Source organism: Mycteria americana, chromosome 1, assembly GCF_035582795.1.
Source record: "Mycteria americana isolate JAX WOST 10 ecotype Jacksonville Zoo and Gardens chromosome 1, USCA_MyAme_1.0, whole genome shotgun sequence".
In the NCBI taxonomy this organism is placed as follows: domain Eukaryota; kingdom Metazoa; phylum Chordata; class Aves; order Ciconiiformes; family Ciconiidae; genus Mycteria; species Mycteria americana.
This window is the reverse complement of record NC_134365.1, coordinates 64,000,653-64,016,649: the sequence shown is the minus strand read 5'-3', so window position 1 is coordinate 64,016,649 and position 15,997 is coordinate 64,000,653. Positions and strand designations below refer to the sequence as shown.

The 15,997-nt window shown below is 46.4% G+C and overlaps 1 protein-coding gene across 9 annotated transcripts in view; it reads right to left on the bottom strand.

The window, feature by feature from the left end:
* Positions 1-464: 464 nt before the first annotated feature.
* HIPK2 (homeodomain interacting protein kinase 2) overlaps positions 465-15,997 on the bottom strand; it is a 143,017-nt gene continuing 127,484 nt past the window's right edge. For 2 of the 9 annotated variants that reach the window (XM_075503080.1, XM_075503112.1), the window contains exons 13-15: positions 12,721-12,968; positions 11,546-11,706; positions 9,015-9,770 (exon numbers count right to left, since the gene is read on the bottom strand). In XM_075503080.1, coding sequence (XP_075359195.1) covers positions 9,303-9,770; positions 11,546-11,706; positions 12,721-12,968 — 877 coding nt within the window. In that variant the 3' untranslated portion in view covers positions 9,015-9,302. Of the gene's footprint in view, positions 748-6,170; positions 7,333-8,499; positions 9,771-11,545; positions 11,707-12,720; positions 12,969-15,997 lie in introns of those variants that run through there. The other 7 variants (XR_012775929.1, XR_012775930.1, XM_075503042.1 and 4 more) reach the window with 7 other exon arrangements.

Here is a 15,997-nt window from a genome sequence, read left to right as displayed (position 1 = left end):
GGAGGAGGCGGGTGGCACTCCCCTGGCCCCACCGCCGCTGATTGTACCGGGAGCAGCACGGGCGCCCAACGGCAAAGCATCGCTGGTCGCTCCTTTTCACTACCTCTGCTCTAAGCTGACTGATACAGCCCCGTCGGGCATGATGGAAACACGTAAGCAGCCCTCCTGAAAGCACCCGAGCTCCATGACCGAAGCTCGGTTCTTCAGATGTACATATACGTATTTTTAAATGCCAATTCCTGGACTTCCATGACCTCAAAGTACCATTTTGCTCAGCAGATATTTATACCGTGTTCATTGGTTACCCAAGTGAGAGAACGCAACAGACAAAACTAGACAGCTAAGTGAGACTGGGGAGGGGGGAATGTGATATATCAAAATGCAAAGTGCAGGGTAACGGCAGCGGGGAAACAGCATTGACGGGAACTGGCACGGGCTGAGAAAACAGAGCTGACAAGGAGATGGTCAGTGAACTTTGTATTTCGTTTACTGGTTCAAAACATTTCTGTGGTGGTAAGCATCGTTGGTAAGAAAGGGGTGAACAGATGGAAGCCAAATTACAGCATTGCTTCTGAGTGGCTGTCACACACACACACACACACACAAAAACCCCCCACAAAATAAAACAAGCATTCACTAACTCAGGAATTAATCATTTGGCTAATGATTTATCAACAGTACAGTACAATCCTTCCTTTGAATGTCCTTCATTCTCCTGATGCGGGTATCTTCATCCAGATGAGGATCCTACATAGAACAGTGAATTTAGTATCGTGCTCCCTGCTTCAACCCAAGGAGCCTGATAAAGTATGTTATTAAAACAAGCAAACAAACAAATAGTTTATCATCTGTTGGACTAAATCTTCAAAGTGGGTGGAGTGTTTTTTCGACCAGACTTTGGAATACAGTGGATTACTTGATCTCTGGACTGACTTTCCAACACTATGTTATATCTCAAAACAGAATATACATATTAAAGACACACTTGTACTTTTCAATTTTTAACGGGCGAAATTAAAAAGAGGCAGCTGTATTGAGTTTTTGAAGGTGTCACTTATAAACACAAGATTTCCCTTAAAAAGTACCAGTTTAAATGTAAACTATAAAACACTGTAATAACTATAAAATGTAGCCAGAAAACTGTTTAAGTAGCCACAGTCTATTATTCAGTTCATATTGGTTTAAAACGTGACTCATTAAATATCTTCTAGAAGGCCAAAGCATTTTACAGTAGCTATAAACATATATACTTACATGTGCATTTTAACATCACAATTGATTAAAATACATAAAAGAGTAATCTATTCCTTGGTTTAATTTTTTTTTCTTTTTAAAGATTCACTGTCTTCAGAATTCACTCAAGCAACAATGACCAGGGTGGGCATTTATCGCTATTCCGCCCCTACGGAGTTCAGAGTCTTTGAATCAAAGTTCAAGCTGGCTACATGTTTTCAAAAAGGCTAAAACCAGGATGAATGCCCACATTTGAGGTAATTATTGCCATTAGGTCACAGTTTGCGTAATATAAGTGTATCTAAATCCTTCTTTAAAAAACCAAAGGTATCCCGCGGTACTGGGGGATACCTGTTGTAGCAATCAGAATCCAGAATCCTGATCAGTGGGTTTGCTTCCAAAGGAGCCAGCGGTCCCAGAGCACCAGGTGCCCCCAGGACAGCTGCCGGCCAGCCTAGAGCTCAGGCAACAAGCCTTTTTTTATTTTTATTTTTTTTAGAAAAAAGAAAACAAAAGAAAAATCGGAGGTGCCATAAAATAGATGGGTAACATTTCTGATCAGAATTCCAGACCAAAGCTTTTCTATCTGTCTTATTCCTTTCCAAATAGTTTGCTGAAAAAAAAATAACAAAATCAAAACACATCGGCATTAAATATTAACTCTATGCCAGCACTGCAAAAACTCCTTGGCTATGTTCTGAATGTGGGATAAGCTTTGCTTTTGCTCTGAGCATTGTTGCCCCATTGCTTTCTGTTTCAAAGAGGAAAGCTTGTTTGAAAAAAAGAAGAAAAGAAAAGAAAAGAAAAGAAAAGAAAAGAAAAGAAAAGAAAAGAAAAGAAAAGAAAAGAAAAGAAAAGAAAAGAAAAGAAAAGAAAAGAAAAGAAAAGAAAAGAAAAGAAAAGAAAAGAAAAGAAAAGAAAAGAAAAGAAAAGAAAAGAAAAGAAAAGAAAAGAAGAGAAAAGAGAAGAAAAGAGAAAAGAAAAGAAAAGAAAAGAAAAGAAAAGAAAAGAAAAGAAAAGAAAAGAAAAGAAAAGAAAAGAAAAGAAGAGAAAAGAGAAGAAAAGAGAAAAGAAAAGAAAAGAAAAGAAAAGAAAAGAAAAGAAAAGAAAAGAAAAGAAAAGAGAAAAGAAAAGAAAAGAAAAGAGGGAAGAAGAAAAGGAGAAGAAAAAAGAAAATAAAAAATAATAAAATAAAATAAAATAAAATAAAATAAAATAAAATAAAATAAAATAAAATAAAGAAAAAGGAAGAAAGAAAGAAAAGAAAGAAGAGAAAAAAAAGAAAGAAAAGAAAGAAAAGAAAAAAATTCCCTGGCTGTCAGAAGTACACGCAAGTATTTACAAGGTTCGTGTGAATCTGCACACAGTTCCCCTCACAGCAAAAGAGTTAAGAACAGAGATGTCACAATATTTATCAGTGCAGTAAAAAATATCATTTTTGGAAAAAAATATACCTTTAGTATTGCCTTTCTTAGATTAACTATGATAAGCAAAAGATTAAAAACAAAAACTTCATCTTCAAACACACGTGAATAGTCTGTTATAGCAGCACTGCTAAAACTGGAAGGACAAAGCTAACCCGTAAATGAGAAACAGGAGTTTCAGACCATAAATGCCGAACGCAAAGCCTCCTAGTATGCTTCCTAAGACTTCTGAAGAACCAAGCCAATCTACCGTTCAAATTTCACTCTTGACACGGGCAAAAGCTCTAAACCGTGTCTTCCCACTGAAAGCAGCGCTCAGCCTGGCTGACCTCCCGTCCAGTTCTTACACCTCCACCTGCATCAGCAGCTCTTCACAGGTATCTACCGCCGCCGGGATCACTCCCAGCAACTACGTTTGCCACAGGGGAAAAAGACGCCTTCCGCGAGAGCCCTCGGCTAGCGGTGCTCCTCCGCACGCCGCCGGGCTTATTTCAAGGGGCCAGCCCCTGCGGTGGGTCCCGCCGCCTGCCTGGGGTGGGAGGTGAGCACGGTGGCATCACGGTGTCCCTCACAGGTAGCGGCATTCCCGGGTGGTGGGAAGGGTGGACCACGGAGACGCGGACCAGCCCGGAGAGCCCAGTGCCTCCCGTCCAATGCAGTACTCCAGCGAGGAGCCCACGCGCAGCCATTTACAACAGGACCGCCACCACGGCTTCGAGCACCGCTGTAAAACGTTGCACCTCGCTCAACACCTGCAGCCCAGGGTGAAATTCCCGGCGTCGTCAGAGGCAGCTTTGCTGGAGTACGGCAGTGGGGGAACCCCAGCAGCACAGACCCATCTTCTCCTCCCCGAGTACAGAGGGAGCAGAATGATTTACAGGCACAGGAGCAGGCCACAAGATGTAAGTCGGGGACTCCACATACTTTGCACGCAGGCTTTCCCTCACAGGAGCACCAGCGAGACTCGGGGATGGAGTAGGGGGTGACATGGATGAGTGCCCAGGACCGCAGATCCACTGCTTTGAAGCTGCCACGGGAAATGGGACCACAGCAGGGACGGCTCCGTCAGCAGGAAGGGGCAAATTGTTCCCTTCCCACATTTTTCCCTTCTGCGTTGCCTGCTCTCGACAAAGATTATTTCTGCAGACCTTGCATACAGGTATCCAGGATTTGGCCCACAGGTAGCACTGCAGATCTCTGATGGGCTGATTGCCAAGCCATGGAAAAACACATGCGTAAGTCCAACACCCTTGCCCAGCTCTGCCTGGCATGACCAGGGCAGCGCTGTTTGGGGTCCGACCCACGGACCCCAAAACCAGCATCCTAAATCCAGAGGAGACACTACAGAAGCATGCAGAGCATCCAGAAGCTTATCCCCACTACGCAGCTCACCATTTCCACACTGCATTGTCGCCACTGAAACACTTTAATCAACGTGAACAGTAATGAGAGAAGAATAGTTTTTGTCATCCCCTACAGTTTAGGATAGCAGCAATATTTAGTGTGAATTTCTCTGCTCGTCAAGCTAGCTACTCGAAACAATGACAGAAACTTGAGAGAGAAAAAGAAAAAGAAGAGAAAGGAAAGATGGAGTTCCACAGCTTATCCCCATTGCCTGGCAGTCATGACTCGTGGCTTAATTTCATTTCTGGAGTGGGTCGGGGTCTCTTTCTCTCTCTCTTAAAAAAAAAAAAAAAGTTTCTTTGGTTAAAGAAAAAAACATGTTTATCGCCCTTCAAGTTTGCTAATGGAATTGCCTTCAAACCAAATTACAAGACATAATCCCTTGAAAGTATAAAAAAAAGAAAAATGTCAGAGACAGAAGCGTCCCTTTCTTGGAATGTTTTACGTATTACAACAAAACTACTAAAGAGGGAGAGGGAGAGAGAGACTTGCCAAGGCCCAATTTGTTGGGTGCAAGCAGGTACAACTCTGCCGAGGAAGATGCAATTGCATTTGCTCTCTCAATCGACGGGATTTGGCCCAGTCTGCAGTGAGAAATGCTTCCATTCAGGTTTTCCATTCTGCTCACGTTAGTGGTTCTCTCCGCTCCCTCCTGCATTCTGGTTTCACAGCAGGAATTTGAACACCCATCTCTGAGGAGAGGCAACGTCCGTGCTTCCTTCTGCTTCCCGCACGAGAAGAACGCAAGATGAGATGACGGGGAAAGGGACCGCTTTTTCACTGTGCCAGCCATAAGCCACCCATAAAACTTCCCGTATCTAAACATTCCCCTCCCCTCTCAAGTTTCCATGCCGTTTCCCCCACATGAAGAACACCAACCCAACCCAACCACGCCAATCCCGTTTCCTCTCCAAAGGACTTTGCAAGCAAAACAAGCTGGCTGATACTATGTACGTGGCACCGACAGCATGCAAAGCTTTTGCTTCCTCTGCTAAAACCATCGGGTTTCCCCTGTGACTAACCTACCACGCTTTCCTTCCATACTATGCCTTCATACAGGTGTGAGGGAGGAGGTGTTGCTCAGCTCCCCCACACCCACCAGAAAGCACACAGTGTTGCACCATCAAAGCAATTTCATGGCTGTGCTGTGCATCTCTTGCAATCACTGCGTCCCATCACCGCGATCATCTGACCACCTACGGCTGGCAGGTCAGCGACTCCAGGATGGACAACGTGAAAGGTGGCTCCTCCGGCACGCACTGCACCCCTTCTCGCTGCCAGCATCTGCCGTTCTAACAGCTCCACTGCCAAACACCCCCCAAAATCAGATTCGAGCCCGCATGGGAGAGCAGGTCAGATGGGCACACAGGGAAAACGCAATTAATACAAGTAAAACATTACTGTGATTGAGATTGCAACCTTCCATGCTTTGCCAGTCCTAGGCCAGAGGAGTGCATAAACAAGTAATTAACTTGAAGGGTTAAGTCTGTTCTTTAGCAAAGCACTCAAGTGCGTGATTAACTTTAAGTCTCTGCTGAAGTCCTATCATTTTTTTATGGAGTTTGAATTCAGTTACTGCTTCCCCCCATACGAACAGAGCAGGCGATGCAAATGAAAACATAAATACCTAAACTCTAGCAACCAGAATAGCTTAATAAAATTCCACAACAAATAATTGTAAAAGAAGGGAAAACCTACGTCAGGGACAAAAAAAAAAAAAAGCAAGCCAAGCATCCTGGCCATGCGGACACCCGATCAACCTTCAGTGAGAGCGGAAGAGCAGGCGAGGAACCTGCCCTGTCTGCGGCCGTGCGTTACCCAGCTAACGCCGTCCATGCACGCCAGTGTCCTTTATCCAGTGACGGGACTGAGAGCCGTGCTCACGCCTCTGCCGCGGCTCCCCCGATAGCCCTGTTTCTGGAGAGCCATCTATCTGCTTTCTCCTTTAGGAAAACCAAACCCTTCACGCGTAGCGTGACCTTGAGTTCACCGAAAGGGCCCCATGATCATGGCCTGGAGCACAAATAGGTCTTGAGGTCTTGATCTCATATAAACTTCCTATCAAACAAAGTGATGGTGAGCTGGATCCCAGGGCACCAAGGTCCTTACCTGCCTTTGATCCAGCTCTCCTGACAGATGATTACGTTAGCTGCTGTTTGGTTTTGGCCTCTGAATGAATGATTCTGGTCTTATTCTGAAATGCGTATGTGACACGGAGGGTAACTCCTGTCCCTCAAGGCTGTAACTGCTCTCACAGAGCAGCCCCACTCCCCCTAGGTTAGAGGCAGAGTTTTCATCCTCGGGACAATCTCATTTCCCCTTCCTCCTGCAGTTTTCACAAACACAGCAACCCTTCTGATGCCACTGATGAAGAGAAACAAAATTACCGACAATAACAACAATACTAAGAGAAAAAAAACCCCCACAAAGATTAAGGAATGCGTGTGCAATTAAAACCCAGAGTAAAATATAATAACAATAAAATAATAATCATAATCATAACAACCATACAATAAAATAACATTATCTTTCCTTTTCATGACACAAGCAGCATGACGCTCTCACTCCCAAACTGGTGGGAGAGGAGAGGAATGCAACAGAGAGAGCAGGGCTTTATTTTCCTGCCTCAGACGAAAGGGGACGTGTTGCCTTTCCAAAGGAAGGAGGGGGTAAGGTGCATAGGCTGCTAGGAGATCGCATCCTCATCTACAGGATACTGAGCTGGAATGAGGGACAGGCAGGAGAAGAAAACTGTGCAAGGGTAGCCCAGGAACCAGAGCTAGCAACCAGGGAGGTTATTTGGTGGTTTGCCAGAAGACAACAGCCTTGTTGAACAGCCTATGCATAGCGGGATCCCTTCTTCTTCCAGGCCAGCCAAGCACTTACCGCAAGACAACGTATTTGTGCTTGTCTTTCCGTCAGCTCTTCCCGCGTGAGAGAACCCCCTTCCTTACTGCCACCCAGGGAACCCATCCCTCGCCACCCTGCCGACAAACCTGCTATTTTCCAGCATCTTGTGAAATACCGGAATACTTCATGCTCTAGTTACAGGGAAATGTAGAGTGGAACCGAGCCACCACGTAGACTTCAGCTTTCATGGAAACATGGAAACCTTCTATCAGACTCTCTTCTCTCCTTCCTCCCCAGGCCATCCACAGACATGGGTACTCTAGGGACACTTCCAAATACTGATGCACCGGTGCAACTGCCGTTACCAGCGAAACTCCCCTCTGGACCAAACCCAACTGTAGGAAAGGCTCTCTTTAGAAACCTGTCGGAAAACAAGACGCCCACGTAGCGTTCCTTGGCATGGAGGACCCAGAGGGCCACCGCGCCCTCCGGTTCCAGAGTCACTCTACCGCTGCAGGCAATCTGTTGGGGTGTCGGTGAGAAGGGAGGAGGGGAAGCGCACGCTGTCACAGCTACGATCGAGTGGGTAAGGCCCGATGTATTCCAATACTTTTTTCACTTAAGAAACCTGAGTTTGCCTCTCTCAGCTGGATTTTCTCGTGCTTGCTTTGGGACGCCAGCCCTTTCCCGACCCCCTCCCATTGACAGACGTAGTGAGAGATGTCGGCGACAACTAGTGTTTCCCCCTTTGACGGGCTAAAGTTTTGTTCCTATTTCAGAGACACAACCGGGACAACCTGACAACTTGGGAGGACGCTGCCCTCCCAGTCCACCGAGAACGTCAGCAAACAGCAGAATGAGAATTCAGTTTCCGGGGAGGAAACTTGCTATTTCAACAGGATAGAAACAGACCAGTCCGCAAACGAATCCCCAGACCCTCTGGGAGTCACCCTGGGCCTCACAACCGACCTGGTCACTTCCAGCTCATCCAGTGCTCGACAAAACACCCAGTTAGATGCACTTCCAACCCCAACGAGCCTCCCCAGTACCTCGCCAAGTGAGCTAAGATTGACGACGTGGGAAAACAACCCAAAACACCACCAGCAGAAGAAGAAAATCGGCAATAACAACCCCCAAAAAAAAGAAAAAGAGCTGAGAGTAAATTCCGACTAGCCTCAGTCAGTTTCTAGGAGTACCAGTGGAAGTAAACCCTTAAACCGCATCTGTAGTTCGGTAAGGCACTACGAGGGAATGATGTAAAACTAAGACTGTGACAGTTGTAATGGCTGTGCCGAGGAACACACCACAGAGAGAAGGCAGCATCTGCACGCACACGCACGCACGCACACGCACACACGTACATACCTGGACAATCACATTTGTTACATGCCTATGTTATATCACTTTTCTTTGTGCAATCACATTGAGGAATAGTCTATTGGTATCGTTGAAGTTCAACACAAAATAGTAAAAACGGCGTATGACCTGTATAGTGCTACATTCTACCGGGGGGGGGGGGGGGGGGGGAACGGGGGCGGGGGGCAGCTAAAATGTCTCCTCCTATACTAAAACGGCTAGGGATTATTGAAAAGGAACATTTCCAAATAAAATAAAATGAAAAGCAACTGAAATCCAACGTACATTATTAGAGTTCTCGTTTAAGAATAGCATTTCTCAGGGATTTATCCAGTGTGTTCAAGGAAAGGGAGAAACATCCCCATTGCTTCTGCTCTCGACCAGTGCTGCGTGGCCTGCTTTGCCCACGTGTTTTTAAGCATAGCAGTGCTAGATCCGAATTTAGAGCACTGGGACAACATTTTCTCCTCCTCCCTCAGCCTCCCTTACCCATTTTCTATTTCCAGAAAAAAAACCCCAAAACCTTATTGTATGGTTTGGGATACAGAAACCACTGCAAAGACGGGGCATAAACCCTTTGAAAGGCTGGATAAATCCCTAATCCATATACCTATTGGATTAAAAACCTAATGGATTTCATTTTAGGTGTTCTGGACAACAAATTTCTAAATGTAGCTCACTATTGGATGAAAATAACCTTTTAAAGTCTATTGGTGAAGTTCTTCAAAAGACAGGACCCGCTGGAGGGTCCTTCTGCTTCTCTCTCGCTCTCTAGTTTGGTGCAGAATGGTTGGGTTTTTGTGTTTGTTTTTTTTTTCTGTTCTTTTTTTCCATTTTCTTTTTTTTTTTTTAAATAAAAAGTGTAGAACTGGTTCTCCCCCTTCTTTCCTCTTTTTCGTTTCTTCCTTAAAGTCTCCTTCGTTCAAGTTTCACGCGAGCCTCCCATTGCATTGTTAGTTTGTCACGTTCTTCAGTACAAAAGCGGCCGCCTCACTCCCCCGGGACGGGTGTGTCTCTCGCTCCTTATTCCAGTGTTTAGATGTAAGGGTACTGGTTGACCTTGGTGGGGCTCAGTGGGTATCCAGTGTAGACTGTGGAGGCTGGAGAAGCACTGATATAGGTCTGATGGGCAAACTGAGCCTGGTACTGACTCGGGTGGATGGTGGGTGAGGGCAGAACCCGCGGGCCCATGCTGACGGGGACCTGGTGGACGATGCTGGCGGGGTAGGTGGTGTGCTGCACGGCGTGCCGCGCAGACCCTTGGGAGGCCACCAGGTGTGCGACGGTGCCCGTGGAGCCCAGGGCGGCAGGGGCGGTGTATGTGTAGAGGTGGGGTTGGGTGGGCAGGTGAGCAGCGGCAGCCGCGGCCAAGTGAGGATGAACTGTACCATGGCTGGGACTATTGTGCGGGAAAGAGTACGGGGCCTGAGCTATCGTTGGAGTGATGTAGGCTTGCTGTCTCCGGTGACTCCCTGTGCGATCGGTCGTGATGTGCTGCTGGGCCTGGATAAAGACAGCAACAGTGATAAGCGGTTACAAGACAAGAGATGGCTCTTTACCTCCTCAGCGGTGCCTGGGAGCCTCCCTGCGACACCAGGACGGCCTCAGGAAAGTCCCTTGCGCTCCTCCTGACACCCTCAGCACCACCACAGTCTTCCCTTGGAAACGGGTGATGGCAAAGGGTCCCTCCCAAGCCTAGGGAGACCCTGCAGTTTCACACATTCACCAAAATGGCCCCCAAAAGGACAACGGAGTCCCCCGCTTCGAGCCACGACCTGCTGGCACAGCTAACATGAAGACCCAGCCTTGGATGCCCGGCTCCTAAGAACATCTTCCACAAGTCCAGTCGCTTGTACAACACGCGTCTTTTGTTAGTGAGCTCTCTGCTGACAAGATGGGGTGCGCTGATAGCTCAGGGGAATGAAGTTGCCTAACTATGCCTGGAACAGGCAATTTATTTTTGCTCAGTTTGGGTCCTTGCGGTTATCATTTCCTCAGTTAGTAAAATAACTACTTTATTTTTTAAAGATAAAACCCTCGGCTCCATCAGATCCTGCAGGTGCCTGGTACCCTCATGTAATCAGCTATAATTACTTGAGCACAGGCAATTTTCTTGCAGTGGGACAGGAGCAATGTACTTTTCCAGGGATTTTTCTAAGGTTTTTTTTTTGCACTGCACAATGTCAAGGAGTTTTCCTGGTCATTTGTAGTCAGAGCATTAAATAACCGAAAAAATAGGAATTAGAAGGCAAGAAGGGCAATGCTCCATGTTATTTCCTTCTGTTCTTCCAAGCCTTCTCATCCTCTTTGTAAGCACTCCCTGCGCTGTCATTGTGGTCTGAAATGCGGCAGCCACACTCCTCCCCCACTCTTGGAAACAGCATCTCGCCCACTTCCTCCATTTTCACTCACTTTTATTTCAAGCTTGTTTAAATTTTGAAATTGCAACTACATTTTGAGGGGGAGGGGACATTCTTCTCCCCCAAATTATTTAAAAAAAAAACCCCAAACAGTTCTGCTTATATCCAGCCCTGGATGCAAACCAGCGCTGTCCTCCGAGCTCTCCAGACTTTCTCCTCTTGAAGCGTTGGTAACTGTGCTGTAGCTTCCCTGCGCTCATTACCTCACCTCAGGGTAGGGAGAAGCCCCAGGTGCAGTACGTGAAAAGGGCATTATTCACTGAAGCTCCTGGGGAGCTCCCTGGGTGTTTTGGTCACAGACTATGAAACATCTTGAGAACTGCATGCTGCCAAGTAACGAGATTTGCCCAGATCTCAGCCCAGGTTTATCACGGGATGGATCAAACTCATTACGTGAGGTCATGTATATGCATAGAGGCTCTGCTTTGCCTTGTCACATCTGATGGAGACTTCTCTCCCAATCCCGCAGCTGGGCTGATGCACTCCCTTCACTTAGAAGATACTCTTCTCATGGTTACCTATAGCTAAGGAGAATTCAGTCCTTCCTACACGGTCCTGCTCCACTCCTTTGTGTCTGAGCCAGTGCACCTTCTCTCTCACATTATTCCCACTCACACTGTTAGATCATCTAACTTCAAAACCCACGGTAAGAGTACCGCCAGCCCACTCAGGGGTGGGATCTGCACTACCTCTACTGCCTGAGCTGGAAGATCAAAGTCTGCAGTGAAGTTGAAACAAGTTGATCAAACTCAACATGGGGCCCAACTATCATTAGACTGGAACAGGACAGCCCGTGCTGGAGGAGTGGTAGGTTACAGCTGGATGACGCACCACCAAAATTTGTCTCGGTTGACTTACCTGACTTAGATTAAGAGGCTGCTGCTGCTGGAAATGTGCTCCTGGTCGCTGCTGCCTATAGGCAACGGCTCCAGACGAGCTCCCTGAAGAGTGACCGCTGGTGGAGGTCACGGTGCTGGAGGACTTGGACTTGTAGGAGGATGAGTGGTGACTGGTGGTGACTGTGCCAGGAAAGGAAACACATTTGTAGCTTACATCACATTCTTTAATTGCTCACCCTACCTTTTCCTCACTGAATCTCCTCCAGTGTGGCTTTTGGGAGGAGACATACAACAGAAGAAGGATAAGAAAATGATTTCTCTTAATTAACAGCATATCTCAGCAGTGCTTCAAATACACGGCCAGCCTGTTATCCTAAAGGCAGACAAGCAGACCTGATACGTGGACCCAAACTGGGCCCAGAGAAGGCTTTACAGATCCTTCAGAAGTGTGAGAAACCGTTCTGCCAGCAGAACTGTACGATGCAGGTACAAATCCCAAGGAGAGAAAGGAAAGTATAGTGTGCACAGCACAAAAAAGCCCTGGTTTGGCTGACCTCACGGTGAGTAGGAAGGGAGGGAGAAGGAGCTGGTGGGGAGCTCACCCTCTGAGCCTTTGTGTTCACCAGCAGTGCGTCAAAAGAAAGGACTGCCAAGTAGCTCAAAGCCAACTGCTTTGGGCCAGACTTCCACCATAAGCCCCTTTTCAACACATCGTACTACCTAGCATTGCGCAGGCTCTGGATGAGCAAACCTCATCAGTCCATAATGAAGATCCTGGGGAAATGTTCTTCCCAGAAACGTCAACAAGTTTGGATGAAAATGCACATGTGTTTTCAATCTCTTACCCGTTTTAAAGTAAACCTACGGAAAGGCAAGGCAGCAAAGGTTCACACTTGCATTTGGGAGCCTTTCATGTCAAATGTTGAGCTAAAGGCTGCATTCTGTTCTTGGGTTTGTACAGAAGTAACTGGGAACGACACTTGCCCCCGTGACTCCTGAGTGTACCAGGGCACATAAATAATGCAATATGGCTCCCAAGAACAGATGTGTCACTTGAGAGAAGGGCAGGAGCACGGTTTCTTTGGAAAACAAAACAAACAAACAAACAAACAAAATGAAACCGAACAATGAGATTCTTCCAAGATAAATCATTTATTTCTTACTAATTTTCTTGACGGAAGAGGTGCAATTTACCTGGTGCCAGGCTATCGCACTCTACCAACACCTCACTGGCCTGGGTTTTCAGTGGTGGCACGATGATCGTTCGGGGGTTCCCACTGCAGTGAGTCTCTGGAACCCCTTTGGTGTCGTAGGTGTTCCCATTATTCTGCCCTGTGCGATGCTGCACGGCGTAAGGACTGTTGTTGCTGGAGGAATCGGAGTAAGGGGAGTCATGCACGGTGACACAGCTGATGACGTTCTTCCTTTGCTTGGACAAGGTGCTGAAACACAAGCACACAAGTGGAAAGAGTGAATGGGCAACGATCGACTCGGAAGCCACCAGAAGACTCTGCCTGTGGCAGACTAGCTCCGTAAAGGCAAAGCACACCCTTCAGTCCTCCGCCAGATAGAGGCTGCTTAAGCCAACCCCCCCGCTTCGAAACTCACTCATTGCTATTCCAGGAAAGCCTTCATGGAGGTCAAGGAGTGAGTAAGACATTGTGGATAGATCTTACATTCACACTACTTAGAATAGCACTGAACCAGACTGCCAGATTTATTTTCAGACTGCTTTTTATATATGTGTGCAGTAGAAGCCCAGCAGTTATACTATGCTTTGTTGCAAGTCTCACCACCCACACAAAAACGTGGCGGTTTCTCCCAGCCTTCCAGCAATGATTTAATAATAGATGCTACGACTTTTCATGATTAAATCCCATGAATCTACAAAATACACTCTGTTCTATTTACTAATATGGTACAATGGGCATATATCCTCAATAAGCATTTGAAACTGAGGAACGAATGAAGAAAAAATGAGTAAAGTATGTAAAGCTTTTGGTCTTCTTTTCTTTCTCTGAATAAACACTGGGTCTCCTGACTCTAGTGTGGATTATCAAGGTCCTGCTGCAGCTAATCTATCTACGACATCAAAAAAGTGATTAAAAAGGAACATCAACACTTGCAAGATTAGAGCTAGAAGTTCATTAGACTAGAGCGCATGAGTACGATTGGGATTTGCTCTGCTATTGTGTCTAATTATTCCTGATGGCTTCTCCTTCCTGTTATGAGCTTGTTTAGGGAGAAAAAGAGAGAGCAAGAAAGAGGATGGAGGAAGGGGGATGGTGAAGATTTGCTTAAATGGCTCACATCCTTGACAGTGCACAGACCTTGACTACAGAAAATAGCTGCTATGTTTCACTGATTGCATTATGTTGTTATGGCAACTGAAGTTTTTAAAATGATGAAAAGAAATGGATAGCACATAAAAAGCTAAGTAATTAGGCTTAATGGTGGAAACAGCCCCAACAGGAACAGAAATGCCATGGAGAAAAAAGAATCCATCTCTTAACTTCTTAAGTGTGCACTTTAAAAAGAGAGAGCTCCCTTTCCCATGGAGTCTCCTCTCTGTTCTCCCACCCTGCCCAGTCCAGCCCAGGGAGCAGCTGATTAATCTGGTCTTAGTCTGTGATGGAGCCGTTTGTTCCCTAGGCTCAGCATCGCTTCTTACCCAGGGAAAGGTGGAGCAGATATTGAGAACAGTTTCCTTCCAAGGACATTGTTTGCCTTACTTATTTTTCACAGTGCTAAAGGAGCACTGGTGGGTTCCCTTCAACTTGTCAGTCCCAAGGCCTCTCCGTCAGCATTCACAAGGTGCAACTCACCGCCTCGCTCCCAAGACTTGGAACTGGAAAGCTATCATCTCCTCCATTAAAGAACACCTTGGGGTGCTGCATTCGCAAACAAGTTACCACCACGCAGACTTTCCCTGGGCTATCATCGCAGGATCCTGGCGTGCCCCGAAGAGGACACAAGACCGTGTTGTTCTACGCACAGTGAAAAATACCGCTCGAGAGGCCCCTGCTATCCTAAAGCACTGACACCTGAAACAGGGCAGATGATAGAGAAGGAGGGGAAGCTATTGCACAGCAATCTGGAAGCTGAAAGCAATCCTTGTAGGGGCAGGGACCTTTTTGACAGGGAAGGCATACGACAGCGAACCCTCGTATTCTGGCTTTCCACAAGGAGCTGGAGAGCATTGGACTAGAAATGGAAAGAGCAACAGAGTATCTGAGATGGACAACTACTGTATGTGAAGAAAGATGTAGCAGTTTGGATATGGTGCTATGAAAGAAGAATATTAAGCCAATAAAAATGACGAATATTGCATCAATATTCCTCTCTCCTTCAGTAGAAATGCCTGTAATCACACATTTATGAGTATCCACACTGCTTGCCCTTTGCAGCTACCCTTGGCTGCCAGTTGGGAGGAGATATATATTCTCTACCTCTGACAGTTATTACATTTTATAAAGAAAAATCAAGTCACTAAAGAGTTTTCTGACAAGTGATAAGGTCTAGCTATTCTTTTACAGTCCCTTCCTTACATAAGTGGCTGAGCTGCTGAACTGGAAATACTTGCTCTTGGCTGACACTTGACATGGGAAGGCTGAGCTGTAGAACTGGAAAGGTGTTTTTCTGTGTAATCCGTGCTATTTATTGTTTTAGAATGGGCATATTTGTCACCAATTTGATTGAGGGCTTGTCAAAGAAGGGACCACGAGGAGTCTTCTCCTTCAAAGTCTTATAGCTCCTTGGTTACAATAAGAGAATCAAGTAAATAGGTTTGGTTGAACAAGTAAGTGACCCCAAACCCAGACCCTTCCAGAGAAAGGGACCATAGGAGGATATTAAACTCATTTCATGGATGGGAACCCCAGAAGGACCAGAGCTATGGTCCTGCCAGGCCTTACACAAGTGCTTAGCACTACCAGTCTGTGTCATCCACCAACGTCAGCGGGGCTATTCCACTAACAGAGCTAAACCACACGGGTAATATTTGGAGGATTAGGGCCTAAATGAATAGCCTCTCGATTCAGCAGGCTGCATCATTTCAAGCGCACGAGGAGTCCCATCGAAAGCAGCTGGATTTTTGTCTTTAGGAAAGGTAACGACTGCGGTTAATGTCAGAGCAGGCAGAGAAGTCAGTCGGGACTATTCATACGCCCAGAGCTCGGCACCTGCTGTAGCAGAGCCTGCCTGAGAGATTAAGGGTGGGAATTTCAAAAGCATCAAAGGCCCAACTCACGCTGAAAATCAGTTGATTCACAGGCTTAGAGATACACGTTAAGTCAAAATGGGGGCTTTTGAAAATTCAACCCAGAGGAGCTAGTACTCCTCCTTCTCAAAGCCTTCTTGCTAGCCAGCAACTGTCCTCCTTCCAGCTCCCTCTGAGGACTCAGCTGCTCTCCCCACGTCGCAGTAATGCAGGAGTTACCTGTGTGAGGTCCAGGCTGATGTATCGCCTTCC